At 42.3% G+C, this 17969-nt stretch overlaps 1 protein-coding gene across 2 annotated transcripts in view; it reads left to right on the top strand.

Moving 5' to 3' along the window:
- The first annotated feature begins 6786 nt into the window (after positions 1-6786).
- The window catches only part of AMER3 (APC membrane recruitment protein 3), a 44166-nt gene continuing 32983 nt past the window's right edge, over positions 6787-17969 (top strand). The window contains exons 1-3 of one of the 2 annotated variants that reach the window (XM_068954187.1): positions 6789-6917; positions 12322-12396; positions 14026-17085. In XM_068954187.1, the coding sequence (XP_068810288.1) occupies positions 14047-17067 (3021 nt within the window). In that variant the 5' untranslated portion in view covers positions 6789-6917; positions 12322-12396; positions 14026-14046 and the 3' untranslated portion in view covers positions 17068-17085. Of the gene's footprint in view, positions 6918-12321; positions 12397-14025; positions 17086-17969 lie in introns of both variants that reach the window. The other variant, XM_009674135.2, reaches the window with a different exon arrangement.

The raw sequence follows: 17969 nt of genomic DNA, 5'->3' as shown, positions 1-17969 counted from the left end.
TTGGACTAATGTTCCATACAGAGCTGCCAGGTTTCTCTGCATACCACCTCGTTTTTTTCCATTAACTAGGGTATCTCGGCCCCTTGTTATTTTAGGTAATTTACCAGGGTTGAGTTTGGAGCAAGCTCCCCTGAGTTTGATCCATGCTGGCATAAGGCAAATGTAGAGTAGGAAACAGCAGCAGGGCAGAGAAACGTGCCTGCCTCCAGGTGCACCGCGCAGTTAGAGCACCCTGGGACTGAGCTGCGGGTATCCATCACAGACCCCGAGCCCTGCACAGGGCAAGGAGAGGCAGCAACTGTTCTCGTACACAGGCCTTCGGGCTGAAGCAATGTATGACAAAATGAAGGTCCTCTGTCCCTGTGTCATTCACGTACCACTTCTGTGACAGCACACAGAGCTATGTGCCAGTCTAGACTTTACTCTTGACTGGGTAATCTTTTTAATGAGCTGAGGAAGAAGTTAACTCATTTTATGGCTGGCTTCTATCCATTTTCAAATACCACTCCCAGTTATCTCAGGTCGGAAGAGACACAACTCTTGGAAACACTGCCAGACTCCAAATTAGTTCCTATGTGGCTACGACAATGCAGTCAGCAGCACCGCTCCCTTCATACGCCCTCATACTCCTCACTCAAGCTCTGTAAACTTTCCAGTTGCCTGTTACTTTCCTTCACAGTAAAAACTCACCATGTAAAGGGCTTTTAAGGTATCTGATTTTTAAAAAGCTTTGGGCTCCCTTTAAGGTATTTCAGGCTAGGTGTCTAGAAAAAGAGGTGTTCAAACATCACTAGTCCTTTTGACAAGTGCAGGTTGCAGTACTGTCTCTGCAGGGTGAGAAATTGCCAAGTCCGTATTTAAAGTTCAAGAATCATTTTTGAATTGCTTTTCCTGAACAAATGCATCCCATTTCACAGGTTTGCTGCCCCTCTCAACCCACAGGAACAAAGTACGTAGTACCCACCCTACCGTAACACAGGGCCACGCGCATGGCCCCAGCTGAGTTGGCTCCCAGCTTTCTCTCCTCACCCACATTTTTCCTCTGTCTCCCAGGCACCACATCATCCTGGCTTGCACTGACACTTTGCTCATGGTTGAAAAATGGCTACTGTACATTTGTAAGAGAAATATATAACAGTTTAATATGCTCGAGTACTGCCAAGGCGTAACAGCTGGCTTAGAAACGTTAATAACCGCTCTGTCGAAAATCAAACAGCTGGGGAGAGATCGTTTTGTTCCAGAGCTACAGTAACAGCCAAAGCGATGAAAGGCAAGGATAAAGAATAAAGAGACTAGTACTCAACAAATCACCTCGCTTTAAACGGACTGCTGTATTTCAAAATCTTATGGTAATTAGTGTAGCTGCAACCCAAATGGTGACCTTGGCATTGTCGATACTCACAATACATTAATGCAGAAGCTGAGTTCTTTCAGTTTTACTGCTTTGTTTACAGTAATTGCAAAAATACACTAACAACCATATCTTACTACGATAACAGCCTTACTTTTAACGCCACACTTCTAACGCAAACATCGTTTAATGACTTCAAGGAACATGGTCAGAAATTTCACCTTCCAGCTACCGTGGCAGATAAAGCAGCAGTGGGCTATAAGCTTCCACTATTCTCCACTACCACTTAATACACAGCAGGTGGGGAAAACAAAAGAAATAAACATTGCCATACATTATCTCTAGGTCTGCTAGTAAGCTACATTCAAAAGCCAGTGTTTTAGTCTCTTCTAAGAGATATAACTTACCAGTTTACAATCAAATTTGGCTGAGATGTATTAATTGCCTCCCCCAATACAAAGCTAACACACAGATTTGTTTCCAAAATGTATTTTTGACTGAGTAAACCACTGCTGGTGATTTCAAAGGCTTCATTTTCATCCATCTTCCTTTTGTTTGCTTGTTTTTAAGGACTGACTGGCAGACAAGTGGGATTTTACAGGAAGCAGAGGGTCTATTTGTCACAGTTATCAGGCTGACTGTAGCGCTGTTTTTGCTTAAGGTCTCACCGACTACACACTCCGTCAAGAGCTTTCTTTTCCCAGAACAGAATTTGTGATTTGGCTGATGGCCCCAATATCACCAAACAGGATTCCTTTGCAAGATCCTTTGGCAAGTGTGTATCTATCTGCACTGTGACCAAGCCAGCATTTCTGTGCAACACATGATTTTTTTTCACAAAGTAAAAGCATACAGTGAAAGACAAAAGTGCAAGAAGCAGCCTGCGCTGCTCACAGCATTAGTATCCATCCCCCTGTCTGTGCATGTACATCTGAGTCCGCTAGTTTTTGCTGTCACCCTGAGTAGCCCTTATCTAATTACTCACTTCTCCTTTAACTGAGTCTTTTGGGTTTTTAGTTATCCTTTGATCCCAGCTTTAGTGCTTGAAAGACTATCCTATTAGAGCCACTGAAATGCTTTCTTCTTCACTGATGGCCTCATCTCTGTTATTTGAAGCTGTATAGCTAAGGCTACCTATTCTGTTATCTCCTGTATTCCTGCTTGAGTTTTAGCAAAGCCTTCAGAGCACTTAATTGTAAGTAGCCAGGTGGGGAGCAATACAAAATTAAGCAGGGAAACCAAGTTAAAAAATTCTTATAATCTTCTCTCAAGTCATCGCGCTAGCATCTTGTAGAGCGGAAGCAGAGAAAATTTTGCTCATAGGTTGTATTGGGATGTCTGTGCATCAGTGCATTTTGTTCTCCTCCGTGCTTTACACTGAATGACTGAATGATTGCTTTGCCTTTGAGACAGCATGCGTCAGCAGCAGTTTAATAAAACTAGTGATATCACTGAGGCTGCACTGTTTTCTAAAGATGGGGTGGACATACCACAACATTAAAGTGAGTTTTGAATGAACTGTAAATGCTGTTTAACCTACAGCAGTGGCAACATTGCAGATAAACAACGAATTTACTATTTTTCGCAGGGTTTGTGGCCAAAAGACTAACATTTATTCAAGAGCATTATCTGCTCTCATTTCAGAGAGCAGATGCAGATGAACATATGCATAAACTCCTCTTTCCATCCCCCTACATGCTGCCACTATATAAGAATATATGCCCACGTATATACTAACAATGGTAGTGTAGCTAGAGCTATTATTGCCTCGTCTGGATGGATGTCTATGCTACACAGGCACATCTGGAATGGAAAAACTTCTAAATATGTGCCTTGAATATTTGTACCTAGGCATTTCTGTAGACGTGTCCCCAGGGTGTCATGCCCCTCCAACGTATTACCTTTGTACTGTATGGACTTGAGATTGGTAAAACAATTCTGTTCTGGAGAAGTTTTTATAGAATATAATGCAGCTCATTTTTCACCACTGATTTTGTAAGTGAGCATTTATTACCTGATAGTCTTCTGTTGAAAGTAGAAAGCTTAATGGCAACCACTATTCTAAGATAAGTAGCTAGAAACAGTGTCCTCACCGTTTTCTTTTTCCTCAAAATCCCCTTTCCATTCTCCTTTACTACTGTGCATACAGGCAACAAGCAACTCACAAGTAGTCACCCATAGTCCCCAGAACGGCAACACTGAAACCGTGACCAGTCCCATTCTGCAGGTGCTCAGCACTCCTTTATGTCCTTGGAGGCATTGTTACCGGCACTTTGAGGGCTGGCTGGCAAGCAGGAAAGCCAAGCTTTTTATACCAAGGCTGAGAGGCGCTCTTGCAACCCTACCTTCTCTGCCCTATCCCCCTGGCGGCAATATGGGAACAACAGTGCCTCACAGGGAAGACAAAGGGGCAGGCGATGTTGAGGTAGAATTTGTGAATTTTTTTTTTACAGAAAGCTGTGGATAAAAGTGCTTCTATTTAAGTTGCTAAACACTGACCTTATTAACAACAATTTTTAATCATAAAATTGTAGTAGACACTAGCTCATCACGTAACTGAAAAGAGAGTAGCAATTAACTTAATGCCAGCTCTGGGAAGCAGTCAGGTAAGTAGCAAAGATTGTTCAGTTCAACCTAGGGCAGTCTTCTGATAGTGATCTGGAGAGAAAAAGCTCCATATCCCATTACCAAATCTCTATGACATTCAACACCATGATACACTGATAAGAACGCATGAATAATTCAGTTTAAGCTGATGTTAGCAGAAAACTCAACTGGACTGGGGATTGTCAGACTCCCCCTGGGTTCACTGGCAGAAAATAGCTTGGGTCAAATTCATTCTGTAGGTAACTTCTCGGAGGTAAAAAGAATAATTTCAGCAAATAGTTTTGTCCTGAGTCTCTACAGGATTAGAGAGTCAGCTATATCCTTTCATGCAGAGAAGACTTTGAAATAGTACTTTTTTTTTTTTGAGTGCTTCATGCTATAGTTGTTCTCAATAGTTTGATGCAAACACTTGCTACCCGCTCTAGGAAGACGCAAGTTTCCAAGTTTTGGCAGGCTGGACATGCTTCACCCAAAAACTCCCTAGCTGATTTAGTGGCTTCTTATCTTTCCATATTACCCCTTATGTGGATTTTCTTCTTCCTTTCCCTAGTTCACTCTCACTGGATAGTAAGGATCCCTGCTGCCCTTTCCTTGCCAAGTCAGGGACTGCATGTTCTTTAGTCCCCCTTCTCCCAATGGCCCTCCTTCTCTCCTCTCCATGCTCCTCATTTGCAGTTTTCTGATTCCCCTTCCCTTGTCTGTTCCCGATGTCCAGAACAACCCCGGACAGGCTGAAGTCAATTGAATTAGAGAGGATGATTGGATTCCGCAAGAACTTATTTATATGCAGGCAAATAAAGCAAAGCACTGAGTGAAACGTAAGGCCTTTTGAACCAAGCTGATTAACAACCACAGAGAAAGAGCCTGAACTGAACTGATAGCAGAAAAGGATAGTTCAGGGAACTGTAAGTTGAGAACTATTTAGGAAGGAAAAAAGGCTCCATTGCAACACATAAAAGCTACCATGACTCAGCTGTTATTCAAGATACTGCGCATTTACCAGTGCATGCAATGGGACTGTGATTTAGGCCAATGAACATGTTTGATGGTTTGCAGTTCCCTTGATGAAGGGAAGTAAAAGGCCATAAAGAAGGAGATATTTGTCCACATGTAAAATGTAAGAATTCTAAAATCTGGAGATCTCTCATCACAGGAGAGGCGTTATCTGAGCCATGATGTTTGGGCATCCCATTGAGGTCTGAGAGAGATCTCCTCTAACTCGTTCATTAAAGGAGCCTTCTGGAAGAATCAGAGACATCTATACGAGAGCTATCCCAGTCACTGAGGAGCAGGGTTATGCTGTACTAGACGCCGGAGATATAGGAACTACGTGAACCACTATTAGAGCTAAGAGCTCCTCCCTGGCCAGCTTCTCCCTGCACCTTTCAGAAGACTTGTCTTATTCAGCTTGAGTCACATACAAAGTAGGCTTTGATTGCACTTCTAAATGCTCACCATCTTCCCTTTCCTTCTCCACATGGTATATTTAGGTATATCTATTCTGAGGTACTTTTACCTTTCAGGCCCACACACCAGACTTCACAAGCTCAGCTCAGAAATTGTGAGCATGCATAAGTAAGCTAAGGCCCACTTGAGAAAAGGACGATGAGACCCTTGTAGCAGATTAAGGCTTTTGTTCCCTTTCTGCTGTCATCTAGGGGTAGGACAGATCAGCTCTATGACTGATGCACCCCCTCTAGTTGTGAGGGAATACTCATCTTTGGTTCTCACAGAGCTGGAGGATTTTTTAAACACCTGTTCGGGCCAGATTAGGCCTGTCTGAACTTGCTCTGCCCTAGTCAACCGTCTGACACCTGCCTGTTTACTACCTTAGAGCAACAGTGATGTTAGCCCCTCTATCAGAAGGGTAAACTGCCTGCAGGTATACCAAAGTATACACAGAGTACTGCAGTATCCGAGAGCGTAGCTCTAAAAAGGCAGCTCACAGGAGAGCTACTGCAGTGGATTAGCCCAGCGCTTTATAACATACACCTTTGCTTTTAAGAGGCTCCCTAACACGCCCCAAACAGAGGTGTTTCAACAACTGGGAAGGAGAATGCAGGAGAATTGAAAGACCAGTGCAGAAGACTCAGAGGCGAGCTAGAGGGCAGGGACTGCCAGGATACATCCAGGCTCGAACCTCTTCACGAGGAAAGGGCTGGGGCAGGGACACCAGCATGATGCTTTCATGTACTTAAAGCTCTGGTATTTGTGATGATTATAAACTCATCTCCATAACAAGGAATGATAGTATAGCCTCAGATTTTGACTTCACTGCACACCGAAGCAGAAGTTTGACTGTAAGGAGAACTCAATAAATCATGTTTGGGCATTAAAAATATTCACTCTCTCCCCTAACAGCCAGTTTGCACCCACATGAAGTCCCTTTTTACATCAATATTAACAAAAACCTTACTAACCATTTCTTCAAAGGGTGGCACAGTCCAATAACCTGAATATATTGGACAGTGAAGCATCTCATTAACCTAGAAATATCTGTTAGGACTGGCTTTCCTGAATCCTAGTTAGAAACAAAAAGCTCGGTGAGAAATGCAAATATATTGGATGTGCTCCTCCCTATTCAATAAGCCGTCACATAGAGGGTAACCAAAATGTTGGCTCAGGACTCCCAAGCTTACCTTCTGGGCTTTCTTCCCTTTAGAAATGGAGGCATTTCCATGATACCAAGCAGATGGCTGAAATAAGCATCTTTCCTAAATCAAGCTACATGTGGAAGCCTAGAATCTCTGTAGGGTATGAAAAAGCTACAAGCAGGAGGAATGAGGGGGTGGAGATGAAGGAAGGAGGAGGAGGGAAAGACAGGGGGTGGAGAATAACAGTGGAGAGCAGCAGTGGTCCAGCCCCTCCGAATCTGAAAAGCATCACAGGAGCCTCTGGATAAAGACCAGCCTCAGTAGCAAGGCTAGGAGAGAGGATTTCTGCTCAGTGATAAAATATGGTGAGTAGGATTTTTGTTATTTGCCTTACATGTTTGCTGTGGTGCATTGGCATCTCCTCTGCTCTGGCACTCATTGGGACTACAAGGGACTGTTATTTTAGGTTGACTGCTCATTTTTGAAGGAGTGCTTTTCATTTATTTTTCCATATATCTGACCAGTGTGTAATTATGTTTGTATAAATGCACATTCAATCTCCCTTTAAAGCAATATATTACTGAAAATGGCCAAAGCTTGCAAGGTTAACACTTTGCTGCCTGGTACAACAGGCTGCTGGCCACGGCAAGTAATAAACGCACTGTTTCCCTTTCAGGTACACAGCAGAAATTTCTGCTCAGCTGCATTGCCCTGGCAATAGACTAATGGTTCAATAACTTCCTGTTTGGCAGCTCACACTCACACCGCTCTTTCACAAGGTGCAATAAGAATATTTCAAGCAGTTACATTTCTCTCAGCTTCAGGTATAGAAGAAAACTGAGTGAGGGGTGCAGAGGTTTTGTCAGAGAAGGAACCAGCTCCTTTTGTCCCTCCTTCCGCCCCTGCCGCATACCCAACGCTGGGCTGGGGGAGCAGTGGGTGCTGCTCTTCCCTGGGCGATCCCTCCTGTTGGTACGCACCGTGACTGTGTGCTGGACGTAGAAACATGGTTAATTTTACTATGAAAATGTCTTAGCTTTACTGAACAGTTGGCAGGGCTTAACTGAAGGTTCAGACTTGCCTATAGCACACTGCTAATAAGATTAAGCATTTAACTACACATCCTTCTAGCATTCTGCTGGGGAGCGTAAGATTTTACTTTGTGTGCTCAGTGGAATTAAGATTGAAGAAAAGCAAGCCAATGTGCTTTTTTCCTGGTTCTTAGTGAGAAAGCGCCTGACTTAAATGTATATGCAAATAATTAGGCAGCCTGGGCTGCCTACCCAAGAGAGACAGGTGATTACGGGGAATGATAAGATACTGTCACTGATTATAATGAGAGTAGTACTCCAAACAAGAGGCATGATCTCAGTGCAGGTTTGTGTGTCACACAGGTTTATTTAAAAATAAACATTCTTCTGTTTTGTGAATCATGACTGTCCCTGATTACATCTTCCATCGTTTCCACCCTTTTTTGTTGTTTCCTAACAGCGATGAGATACTAGCAGAATAATCAGTTTACATGAGAGGATGAGCGCTGCTTTAAAATCCTCTTTGGTTTCCAGCATAAGAACTTTTACATTTATTTGCTTGCAAGAAATAGTATTACGATAACTGCAGGCAGGATACCACCACCCTCTAGCAAGGAAGTTGATTTATAATTAAAAATGTAACTAACAGAGGAGAATATATGCTCATGACTGTGTGTAAGCATTTCCATTATTAACTTCATCTTCTGAGTTACAGAGGCGAGGTTTGTGAAAGTAAATAGTCTTATTCCATAAATAGCCCCTTCTTTACTGGGAGAACTAACTCTTTCTTATGTAGTACTAATTGATTAGATCCAAAGCATTAAAAATTAGTATCATCCACTGATTTTAAGAGTAGCCATGTTTCTCAGCTCCTCATGCTTGTTTTGTTTATGCATTTTAAGACTTCAGGCTGCTGCCCAGCAAAAATCCTACCAAGGTTAACTAGGCACAGGAAGGGAGCCCTGGTGCGCATCCCGGAGTGCTCAGTTCTTTTCCCTTTCCTGTCGTACAATTTCTTCATGAAATATTTTAAAATATATTTTGTGTAAAATGTATTTCATTTAAAATACACACAATACACATCCAAATGCACAAACCAGATAAATGTTTTCAGGAAATTTAATTATGCTAGCATTCCTGTTTGGAGAGCAGGGGTAAAATTTTCAGAGGTAACTTTGATATACAGGATCTTACATGCTATTGATATGAAGCCACTTGTGAGAAAGAGATTTTGGACTCATTCCAAAATAGCATCTTAAAACATAGACGCTATGGAAACAGAGTTCTTTCCCTCTTTTTTAAATATAAAAAACTAACGTGGTACGCAAGGTTTGTCGGTTCTTATTTAATACAAGCAAAATGCTTGGAGGGAGGCAAAATTAGACTCAAAGTGGTATGTGGAGTCCTGCTTGGCAGAAGTAAGGCACCACCTTCACAACGTGCCATTTTTTAAGAACGAACTAAATGTGAAGAAGTGGAAAGAGCACTCCTATCTCCCCTACAAAGCAACTACTGTATCCTGAATTTTTTAATCTCTAATCTTCAACAGAGAGACAATTACACATAAATTACAAATAAAAAAAGCAAGTAGGAGTGTCCAAACTAGACAGCTGATAAGATTTTGGAATCACTGAGCCATAATTATAGTACATTTTTCCCTACTTAAGCAAAAACAACTTTGAGCCAAAGTTGCAAAAGCTAGAGAGTTCAATCTATATTTCCTCTTTATAATCTTATTATTTCTATCTATGCAACATTACTGAAGCAGATACTCTCAATGTCTCAGTGGGCTGATCTTCCTAGAGTTACACTCAAGAGGAATGGTATTTTAGCTAATGGCAGATTAAAGTAAAATATATGTTATCTTTCTTTAGAAGATGAACTAACCAAACCTTTTCCACGAAGAGATAAACATTGACATCAGCCCCAGAAGTCAAAGAAAGTCTTTGACTTTCTTCGAGAGAAGGAAAATCCTACAGAAACTCCCAGACCCCAGCCTGGCAGAAGACTTTGGGAGCCGTGGGCAGAGGCAGGTGTGGCCCCCTGTTTTCTCTGGCCTGCATGATGATGGCAATATTTAGAGAGCTTGACTTCTGTCTCCACCCATCTTCCTCCTGTGTCCTACTGAATATCCAGTCCAGCTCCACCACACTCTTCTGTGGCCTCCTTGTCTGTTGACCTGGACTTAGGTAGAATTTAGGACATCTGAATATGGCTCTTATTAAACAGAGCACTTAGCTAACTCAATCTAGTTCAGGTCCTCATAACCAGGACTTTAAGCAATTGCTCTGACTGTCCTAAAACCGAGTCTCACAGTAAAACTCTTCTGTGTTTGTGAGAAGGCTGTCAGACACCATGCACAGATTGTGTATGTTTGACCATGAAGTATCTCTGCACTTCATGAGCAGTATTATCCAAATCTATGCCAAAATCTTATTTCCAGTATACTACAAGCCAGATCTAATTGCCTGCTTAGAAGCTGATAAAAGCCTAAGAATGAGCAGCAAGTATGATCAAGTCTGACAAAAATGCACTTTCCTATAGGTGGAGATTCTCAAGACTTCTGCACCTAGGATCATGGTAAATCACAACTAAACTGCACTCAAGTAGAATAATTAATAGCCCAGTAGAAGTAATCCTATGGATGCTGAAAAGGAAATCAAGTAACAAAAATGAGAATAAATCTAGAGTTTGTTAAAAATAGATCAAGCCAGCCTTAGTAGACTGGCTGCCAGTTTCCACAAGTTCCTGTTCTTTGGAGTAAATTTTAATTTCAAAATATATTTCTTTCGCAAAGGTGAAAATCAATCCCTCATATACCCTTTATCTCTGTGGAAGAGGAGACATACTGCAAGTTAAATCCAAGAGGAAAATAATTAAAAAGGAGCAGAGACAGACAATTGTGTAGCTGAGGGCACGGGTCACAAAATCCCAGAGAAGGTGTACCATTTTATCAACGCTCAGAATCATTTTTCACAGAATTTTGATTAGCTTTACATAACCACTGGAGGAATACGCTGTAACTTTCTCTTACAGTACTTTAATGTGAATCTAACTGCTCTGATACCTTCTCTGAAGTTAGCGATACAACTTATGTTCCTGAAGACAGAAGAGAAAAAAACGGTCTCATGGTATAGCTCATTACAACCCGCAATGGTAAATGTATTAATAGATATAGAAAAGAGAGCTGCATTGAATAAATATTTCTGTTCCATATTTGGAAAGATGCACATCAATAATATATCATATGAAGATGAAGAGGAACTCATAGTATAGGAAGTTATAAAACAGCATCTGGGATGAATATTTTAATAAATCTGCAGGCTCTGGTGACTTGCTCTTAAGAGCCATAAAGGAGTTGGCTGAGGATATCATCTCTCTCTTGGTGTTCAGGTTTAATAGAGTATGGAATAATAGGGAAGATTCCCAAAGGTGTCCCAGTGTTCAAACAGGATAAGTAGGATGACACAATGAACTAGATATTAGCCAATCTGGCATAAATATTGGGGGAAATGAAAAAAAAAAAAGGGATTAAAGAAGTTCAAGAATTAGAATATGAAGATGATGGTTATATGGAAAGTAGGCTTTAAAAAAAACTAACTTAAGTTTTTCCTCCTCAGAGGAAACTGAAAAGCAACTGTACAGATGTAAAAAACCTCTAAAAAGTGTTTGCCTTTGTGTCTTAAAACTGATTTTACTTGAGGGCAAAGGATGGCACTGTTAGGATCACTAGTAGCAGAGGCAACCCATCAGTAGGTTTTCCATTACTGTACTATATGTATTCTCAGCACGTAAGTTAGTCATGCCATTTGGGCTTTCATGTTAAACCTATCTGTCTAACATATAGAAGGGAAAGACAAAATAAAAAGGAAAGAAAAACAAGCCTTGCAGTTTCTAGACACAGTTCTCAAATTGGCCGTTTTTCTTATCAAGGAGATACAATTCAGATCCAAGTTTTCTTTTCTCTAAAAATTATCTACTGAACTCCTGAATTCTTAGCTCTAATAAATACCATACTTGATAAAAAAACAAATCCACCCTAAATGCCTCCTTAGGAAGCAACAGAAAAATGTTTATTTCATCCCAGATACACAAATTCCTACAAAAATGATTCTTACTTAATACTCAGGATGGCCAAAACCAGCTGTAGGACCTCAAAGAAATTTTCTAGGCATAGTATTGCTATAACGTTAGCATTTGCCCTGTCACTGTCCTGTAGGGAGCTTCTCAGCAGCAGGACTTCCTACAGTTGTACCTACTTGTACAACTGCAAGGGGACTACGATGTCAGACATTTAATGTTGGGGATATTAATAGTTGGTATAAAATCTTGTGTCAGCTGTTTCTGACCATTTTCCTGTCTCTGTTGAAGTTCTGCACACTAAACTTCTCCTAAATCACACCTTGCTTTTCAATGAAGGAATATAATAATGTCCCAGTGACCTATTTCTAAAAATGCAAAACAGGTTTCCTGCAGCATCAGTGAACTCCAGATATCTGACAGTAAATGTTTTCTGGCTTTCATTAAGGATGATCCGCAATACTGTCATGCAGCCCCAAATGCAAGTCAGTGTGCCAACACCACAGTCATACTGATAGACCCCCTCATCTATCACCACCCACCATGTTCTCCATAGCAAACATATTCTTAACCTAGAATAGTCACACTGTACCCTTACGTTCTCTATCATTTCTCATTGAGCTACATTGAGTTGTAAATGTTGCTAATCACCTGCCAGTTTGCAGCTTCCCTGAGAAATGGGCTGTTGCTGATCTGCCTGCCAGAGAAGTGCAGCGGGTGAGAGAACCCCCAGGTACGCAGACCCTTATCTTCTTCTGTGGTATTGCTCAGGGTATTGCTGTTTCCTAGCAAGCCATGGCAATCAGATGCCTCTGGATGACTATAAACAGCTGTTATAATTTAGGGAAGCCAAAAGACTGCTCTAAGTTGTACTTTAAGAGTATACAAAGGCCACGTTTGGTGCTGAATTTAAAATCACCCTTGCTGACTTTGTACTGGGTGCAGGTCTGGATCCAAGGATCTGCTCTGAAATCACTCTCAGTTCGCTCTTGGGAGTATTGGTAGTTTTTCATTCTGTCAGCGTTGTTACACACGGTTTGTCAAGGAACGTTAAACAGAACACTGCATTGCTTGTGTGTATTTCAGAGTTCAATGGCTCTAGGTGGTTTTAGTTATGTCTAAACAATGCAAAACAAGACAAACCATGAATTGAAGTTTCATTTAAGAAAGAACTGAGCACATTCTTTCAAGAACAGGACTTGGAGCTTTAACCCTGCTTCCCATCCAGCAAGAATTTGGTTTCTCTGATGGCTTTCAGTAAGTACCTGGTTCATTCCTGACCTATCTTTATGTAATCACATTGATATACTCACGATTCCAGTTGACATAAGGCAGGAAAGAATCAGATGCTGTGTGTCTACAAAATAATTGCTGGAAAACTGAAAGTGTCATGGCTAAAAAAAGTACTGAGTAAATAAATGTATGAAAACATAAAATAGATTCAATACTAAATCATACAGGCATAGACCAAAATTCACAGTGGTACAGGTAATACGGTATGTTTAGAAACTAGCTAATCAATGCACAATGAAGATTCTCAGCGCCAGTGCCTCAGTGTACTACACTGGTCTTTGTAAATCCGAAATGACACTTCTGTCATAATTAACAGTGATTTTGAAAGTGGTTTTTGATTTTTTATAATAAAAGTAGTACTGCAGAAGAGTACACATTATGCTCAGGAGGAAGCAAAACTGGTAGTTCAGTTTCAGCATGCTTCCCAGGGGAGTACCAAGGTTGATGAATTTTCTATTCACAGGTAGGGATTATTTTAATATAAAATGAGCATCATGTGTCAAAAATTTGATACCCTTTTCTCAGGAGATTTCCCGTCTTGAACTCTTCATCCTCCCAGGAGGAACAGACTTATGAACTGTCGCCTGCCTGTGGCATGTTAAAGTTCCTTTGGCTTTGCTTTTCACTGATGCCACTTCTGCTGTCGGAACAGCATCCCCCTCTTCTTAAAAGCCATGTCACAGTTGCAATCCCAAATCCAAACACCCCTCCTCTCTAACCAACAATGTGTTCTCAGACTTCCAGCTACCAACCCATATTCCCTGCTGTGTTCTCCTTGCTGGGTCTTCCAGCCTTCGCAAATGTCCTTCTCTTTCATTTGATCTGCTTCTCATGCAACACTATGACTCGGAGACGGACATTTCTGGTAGGAAATAAAAACAATTGTATCATGCTAATATCTGCCCCTCTGCTCTGCAATGGTTTTCAAAGTATACACAGGCTATTAGTGACATAGTGCTGAGGTAAACAAACACCTATTCCAGCTGAGTCCTTTCAGAGACTGCTAGCTGAATGCTCACTGTTAGCCACCAACCTAAGTCATATTTTTGCTCTTCTGTTTTCTTTACAGAAGCAGATGTGAGGAAGCAGCATGGAGCTCAAGAGAGGAAAAACCTTCATAAAATCCAGTGTGCAACATGAGAAAGCACCGTCAGTGCATATGATTCCTATAAACAAAGATGATATAGGGAAAGACAAAAAGGCAACTCCGGAGGGATACCAGAGTGAAGTTGAACTCCAACAGGCATGTTTGGCCACACACAAGAATTACAGATTTTCTAGCAGAGCAGCAAGGAATGGGGCTGGTGAAAACAGCTCAGAAAAATCATCTGGGTCTTCCTACAAACTTGTAAGGAAGAGTAAAACCCATGACTGTGTTACTGAGGCAGACAAAACAGAGCAGTGTAGCCCCAGCAACAGAGCTTGTGAGGAAGGTTTCTCTGGAAAGGGTAGGGGGCGACTTGTCAATAGCATCAGCTTTTCAGGAGTGTCCAATTCCAGCAGTAAGAAGGAGTGTGCGGTCAGTCCCAGCCCGTCTGCATGCAACAGTCAGCAGATGATAGATTACAGGAACTTTGTGCCACAGATGCCTTTTGTACCAGCTGTTGCAAAAACCATTCCCAGGAAGAGGATTTCCCTCAAGAGATCTAAGAAAGGGCTCAGAGATATATTTCATATAAAAAAGAATAAACCAGAGAGCCTCACATTCTTGGCTGAGAAGGACAAGAATCTGTCCTCTCCAGGCTGCAAAAGTGAGTTGTCTGGGCGCCTTGCAAAGTATCTTTTCAAAACTGGAGAAACATCTGCAGCTGATTGCTTGTCACAAGACTGCTCAGACAGCGAGCTGCAGTCCGACTCTTCCTACGACTGCTGCAATACTCTGTGTGAAGACGTTGCCTCGCTGAAGAGCTTTGACTCCCTCACTGGCTGTGGGGAAATCTTTGCTGATGAGAGCTCTGCTCAGGTGGAGCTGGAGAACAGCAAAGAAGTTCTGGTGAGACGAGTCAAGCACAAAGAAAGCCCCATCATGGGCTCTTTCCAAGGGGGGGTGGAGCAGCTGGCCTCTCCTGGCCAGAATGAGACAGTTGAATTTGCAAAGTTTTGGGACAGCATCAACAAGTCAGTGAGGTTACATCAGAGCGCTCTATTTGATAAGAAGTTACTGACGATACCCAGTCCTGATGTGGAAAAGGCTAAAAGCCAGGCTGCTGCATCTGTGCCAGACCCCCAAGTGTCTCCTGATAAAGATGGTGACAATTCCAAAGAAAGCTCCATAGAAACAGGAACACCAAAAAGTGACAATCAGGAATCCACATCCACAAGTGATGAAGGCTATTATGATTCATTCTCTCCTGGACAAGATGATGAAACGAAGGAAGCTCAGACCCCTGGCATCCCCAGTAAATTTCCAAGAGACAGCTACAGTGGGGATGCTCTTTATGAGCTCTTCTATGACCCAAATGAAGTGAAAATAAACCCAGTCCTAGATGACGACTTGTGCACGTCTGAAAGCATTTCAGAACAAGCCATTGAAATCCCTTTGTCCATTTACAGCTTTCATGTTGGAGCTGAGGAAAACATGGCTTCCCAACCAGCTGTAGACATTATCAGCCAGGGTTTTTTCCACAGCACGTGGAAAGGTAAAGAATGTTTGCTAAAGCTCTGTGATACTGAACTTTCATTGACTATGGGGATAATAAACTGGCTGCGAAAACACTCAGGGCTTGTTTCCTCCCCAGACTCTCTTAACAGTCCTCAGTCACAGCTAGAAAAGTGTGATGATACAATAAACTCTCCCAACCCCAGCTCAGACCAGAAAGTGAGCGCAGAAGCTCAGCAGGAGAAACAAAGCACGAGAGAACCTAAGACATGTAACCTACAGGTGTCTTTGGATGAAAGCAAAGAGGGAACCCAAGCCTGTTCAGTAAATGCTGCTGAAAGAGACCACAGCCTAGACTCTTACCTTAACACTTCTATTTTGGATATCCAAGAAAGGGAAGAGAATCACCACAAGGATTCATCTGCAATGCCTGGGACTGTAGAAGCCACCAGAGCATCAAGTTACGCACCACAATCACAGGCTAACAGAGACAATCTGCAGGCATCATCAGTTGAGAATGAGAAGATGACAGTTTCAAAAGGATGTGAGAACCTTGGAGAAAAAAACCCATCGACAGAAAGTTTGAGCAGAGAGACTGACTTCCAGAGCTCTGAAAACCCTTTATTAAATGATAATCTTGAAGTAGAATCATGTTATTCCTACAAGACTGCTGCAACCTCACCCCCAGACCCCCTGGACAGGGAGGATGGAAATAAATCCATGTATCATTCTCTATCTATAACCCGTGACAAGCCAGTGCAGCCTCTTACTCTGAGACACTTTCAGAGCTACATCAGCCCCGCTCCAAGGGAGAGCAGCACTAACATAGTGCAGCTCTTGGAGCGCTGTGTAACCCAAGTGGCATCCTTAAAAATCAGCTATGAAAACAAGCACCTGGAAGACAAATGCATTGGAAATGAAATGAACAATATCATTTGTAAGATGTCACAGTACCAGAACAAGTTACTGTTGCACAATGAATGCAACTGCGTTGCCCAAAAGTCGGAGTACTCCAGTCTCCCTCGCACAAACCAATACAATTACGAAACAAGTCTCAGAGCCAGCAGCAGGTATCATTTGAAGCAAAAGGGGGAGCAAATTTGCTCTCAAGATCAGAGAAGTAGAGCAAGAATCCTAGATGAGGTCACTAGAAGCAAGATAAATTTTGAATATGCCCAGCTAAATAACCAAGCCCTTTCCTATTTAAAAGACTTCACACTTGATCTCAGTCCAAGTGATTCTGCCCCTACTACAGCTCTTAGTAGGCCAACTTTTTTACCTCTCTTCAACTCTGCCTGCTCAGACATACCGGCTAACTTTTCACAAGCTTCATACAGCACCAACGTATCTCTGGCGAAACCACTGCAGCCTAAAGAGGCCAAGCAAGGCAACCCCGGGGTGTGGAGTTACGCAGAAGCCCCCTGCAAAGGACTGGCTGGAGGGAGCGCTCTGCCCCCGCATCCAGAGCCAGCTGCCCCCGACATAGCAGTGGCAGGGAGGAACCATCAATAACATGCTCGCATTGAGAAGGTGAGTGCATACGGGAAGTCTGAAAATAAACGTGAAACAAATGAAATGACATCTGCTCCCTTTTAATGGAGTGAGGCCTATGACAGCATATTCTGCTAAATACTAGGGCTTGTCAGCATTTTCCAATTTCATTGCTCTTAACGTCTGCTTTAAAGTGGCAGGTAACAGTAATCAAAATTTAAATTACACTGTTCCCCAAACCAAGGGCCAAATATTGCAGGCACTGAACTCCCTGAGTCCTATGAGTCTCATGCAAAGGTTGAGGCCAAGTCTTCTGCCCAGATGCAGCCATTTTTACACCAGTTGAAGTAGGGAATTTTTTCCATACTCCCACTCCTGGATCTGCCGTGTTTCGAACAACATTGCAGACACAGCTGCTAGGCCACAGACTGCAGAAAACACTCAGCCTCAGGTTCTCGCAACTGAGTCATGAAATGCACTTGCTACATAATGACAGCTTTGAAAATTATGCCCTGCTTCTCCTCAGTAGTGATAATGGGACATTAGGCAGAGCTCTGTACTGAGTCCTGATGTGTCACATGAAAAAGCCAGGGATCACAACCCTTAGTCACAGAACAGACAGCCATACTCTGTCTTGCAGGCGTGTGTGTACAATGCGCCCACAAGCACACGCGAAAGCCCACAATACTATACTGCTGCTGCTGCTATAAGTAAGCGTACTGGAAGTGTACCAGAGCAGACACTATCTGTACATACCACTCTGAGGGATCCTCTGCCCTCCAGTTGCTGAGAGGAATCTGTCCTAAAAGGATAAAACATACATAAATTCTCTAGCGTATGCCCTGGCTAATTGGAGAGATTAGCTGAACTCTGCCTCCGGCACTCTGAGAAAGAGCCTCTGGAGGTTGTGGAAGATGGAGGGG

Source organism: Struthio camelus, chromosome 9 (assembly GCF_040807025.1).
Source record: "Struthio camelus isolate bStrCam1 chromosome 9, bStrCam1.hap1, whole genome shotgun sequence".
NCBI lineage: Eukaryota > Metazoa > Chordata > Aves > Struthioniformes > Struthionidae > Struthio > Struthio camelus.
Note: the sequence above shows the minus strand (reverse complement) of the source record. Positions and strands in the feature narration are given on the sequence as shown.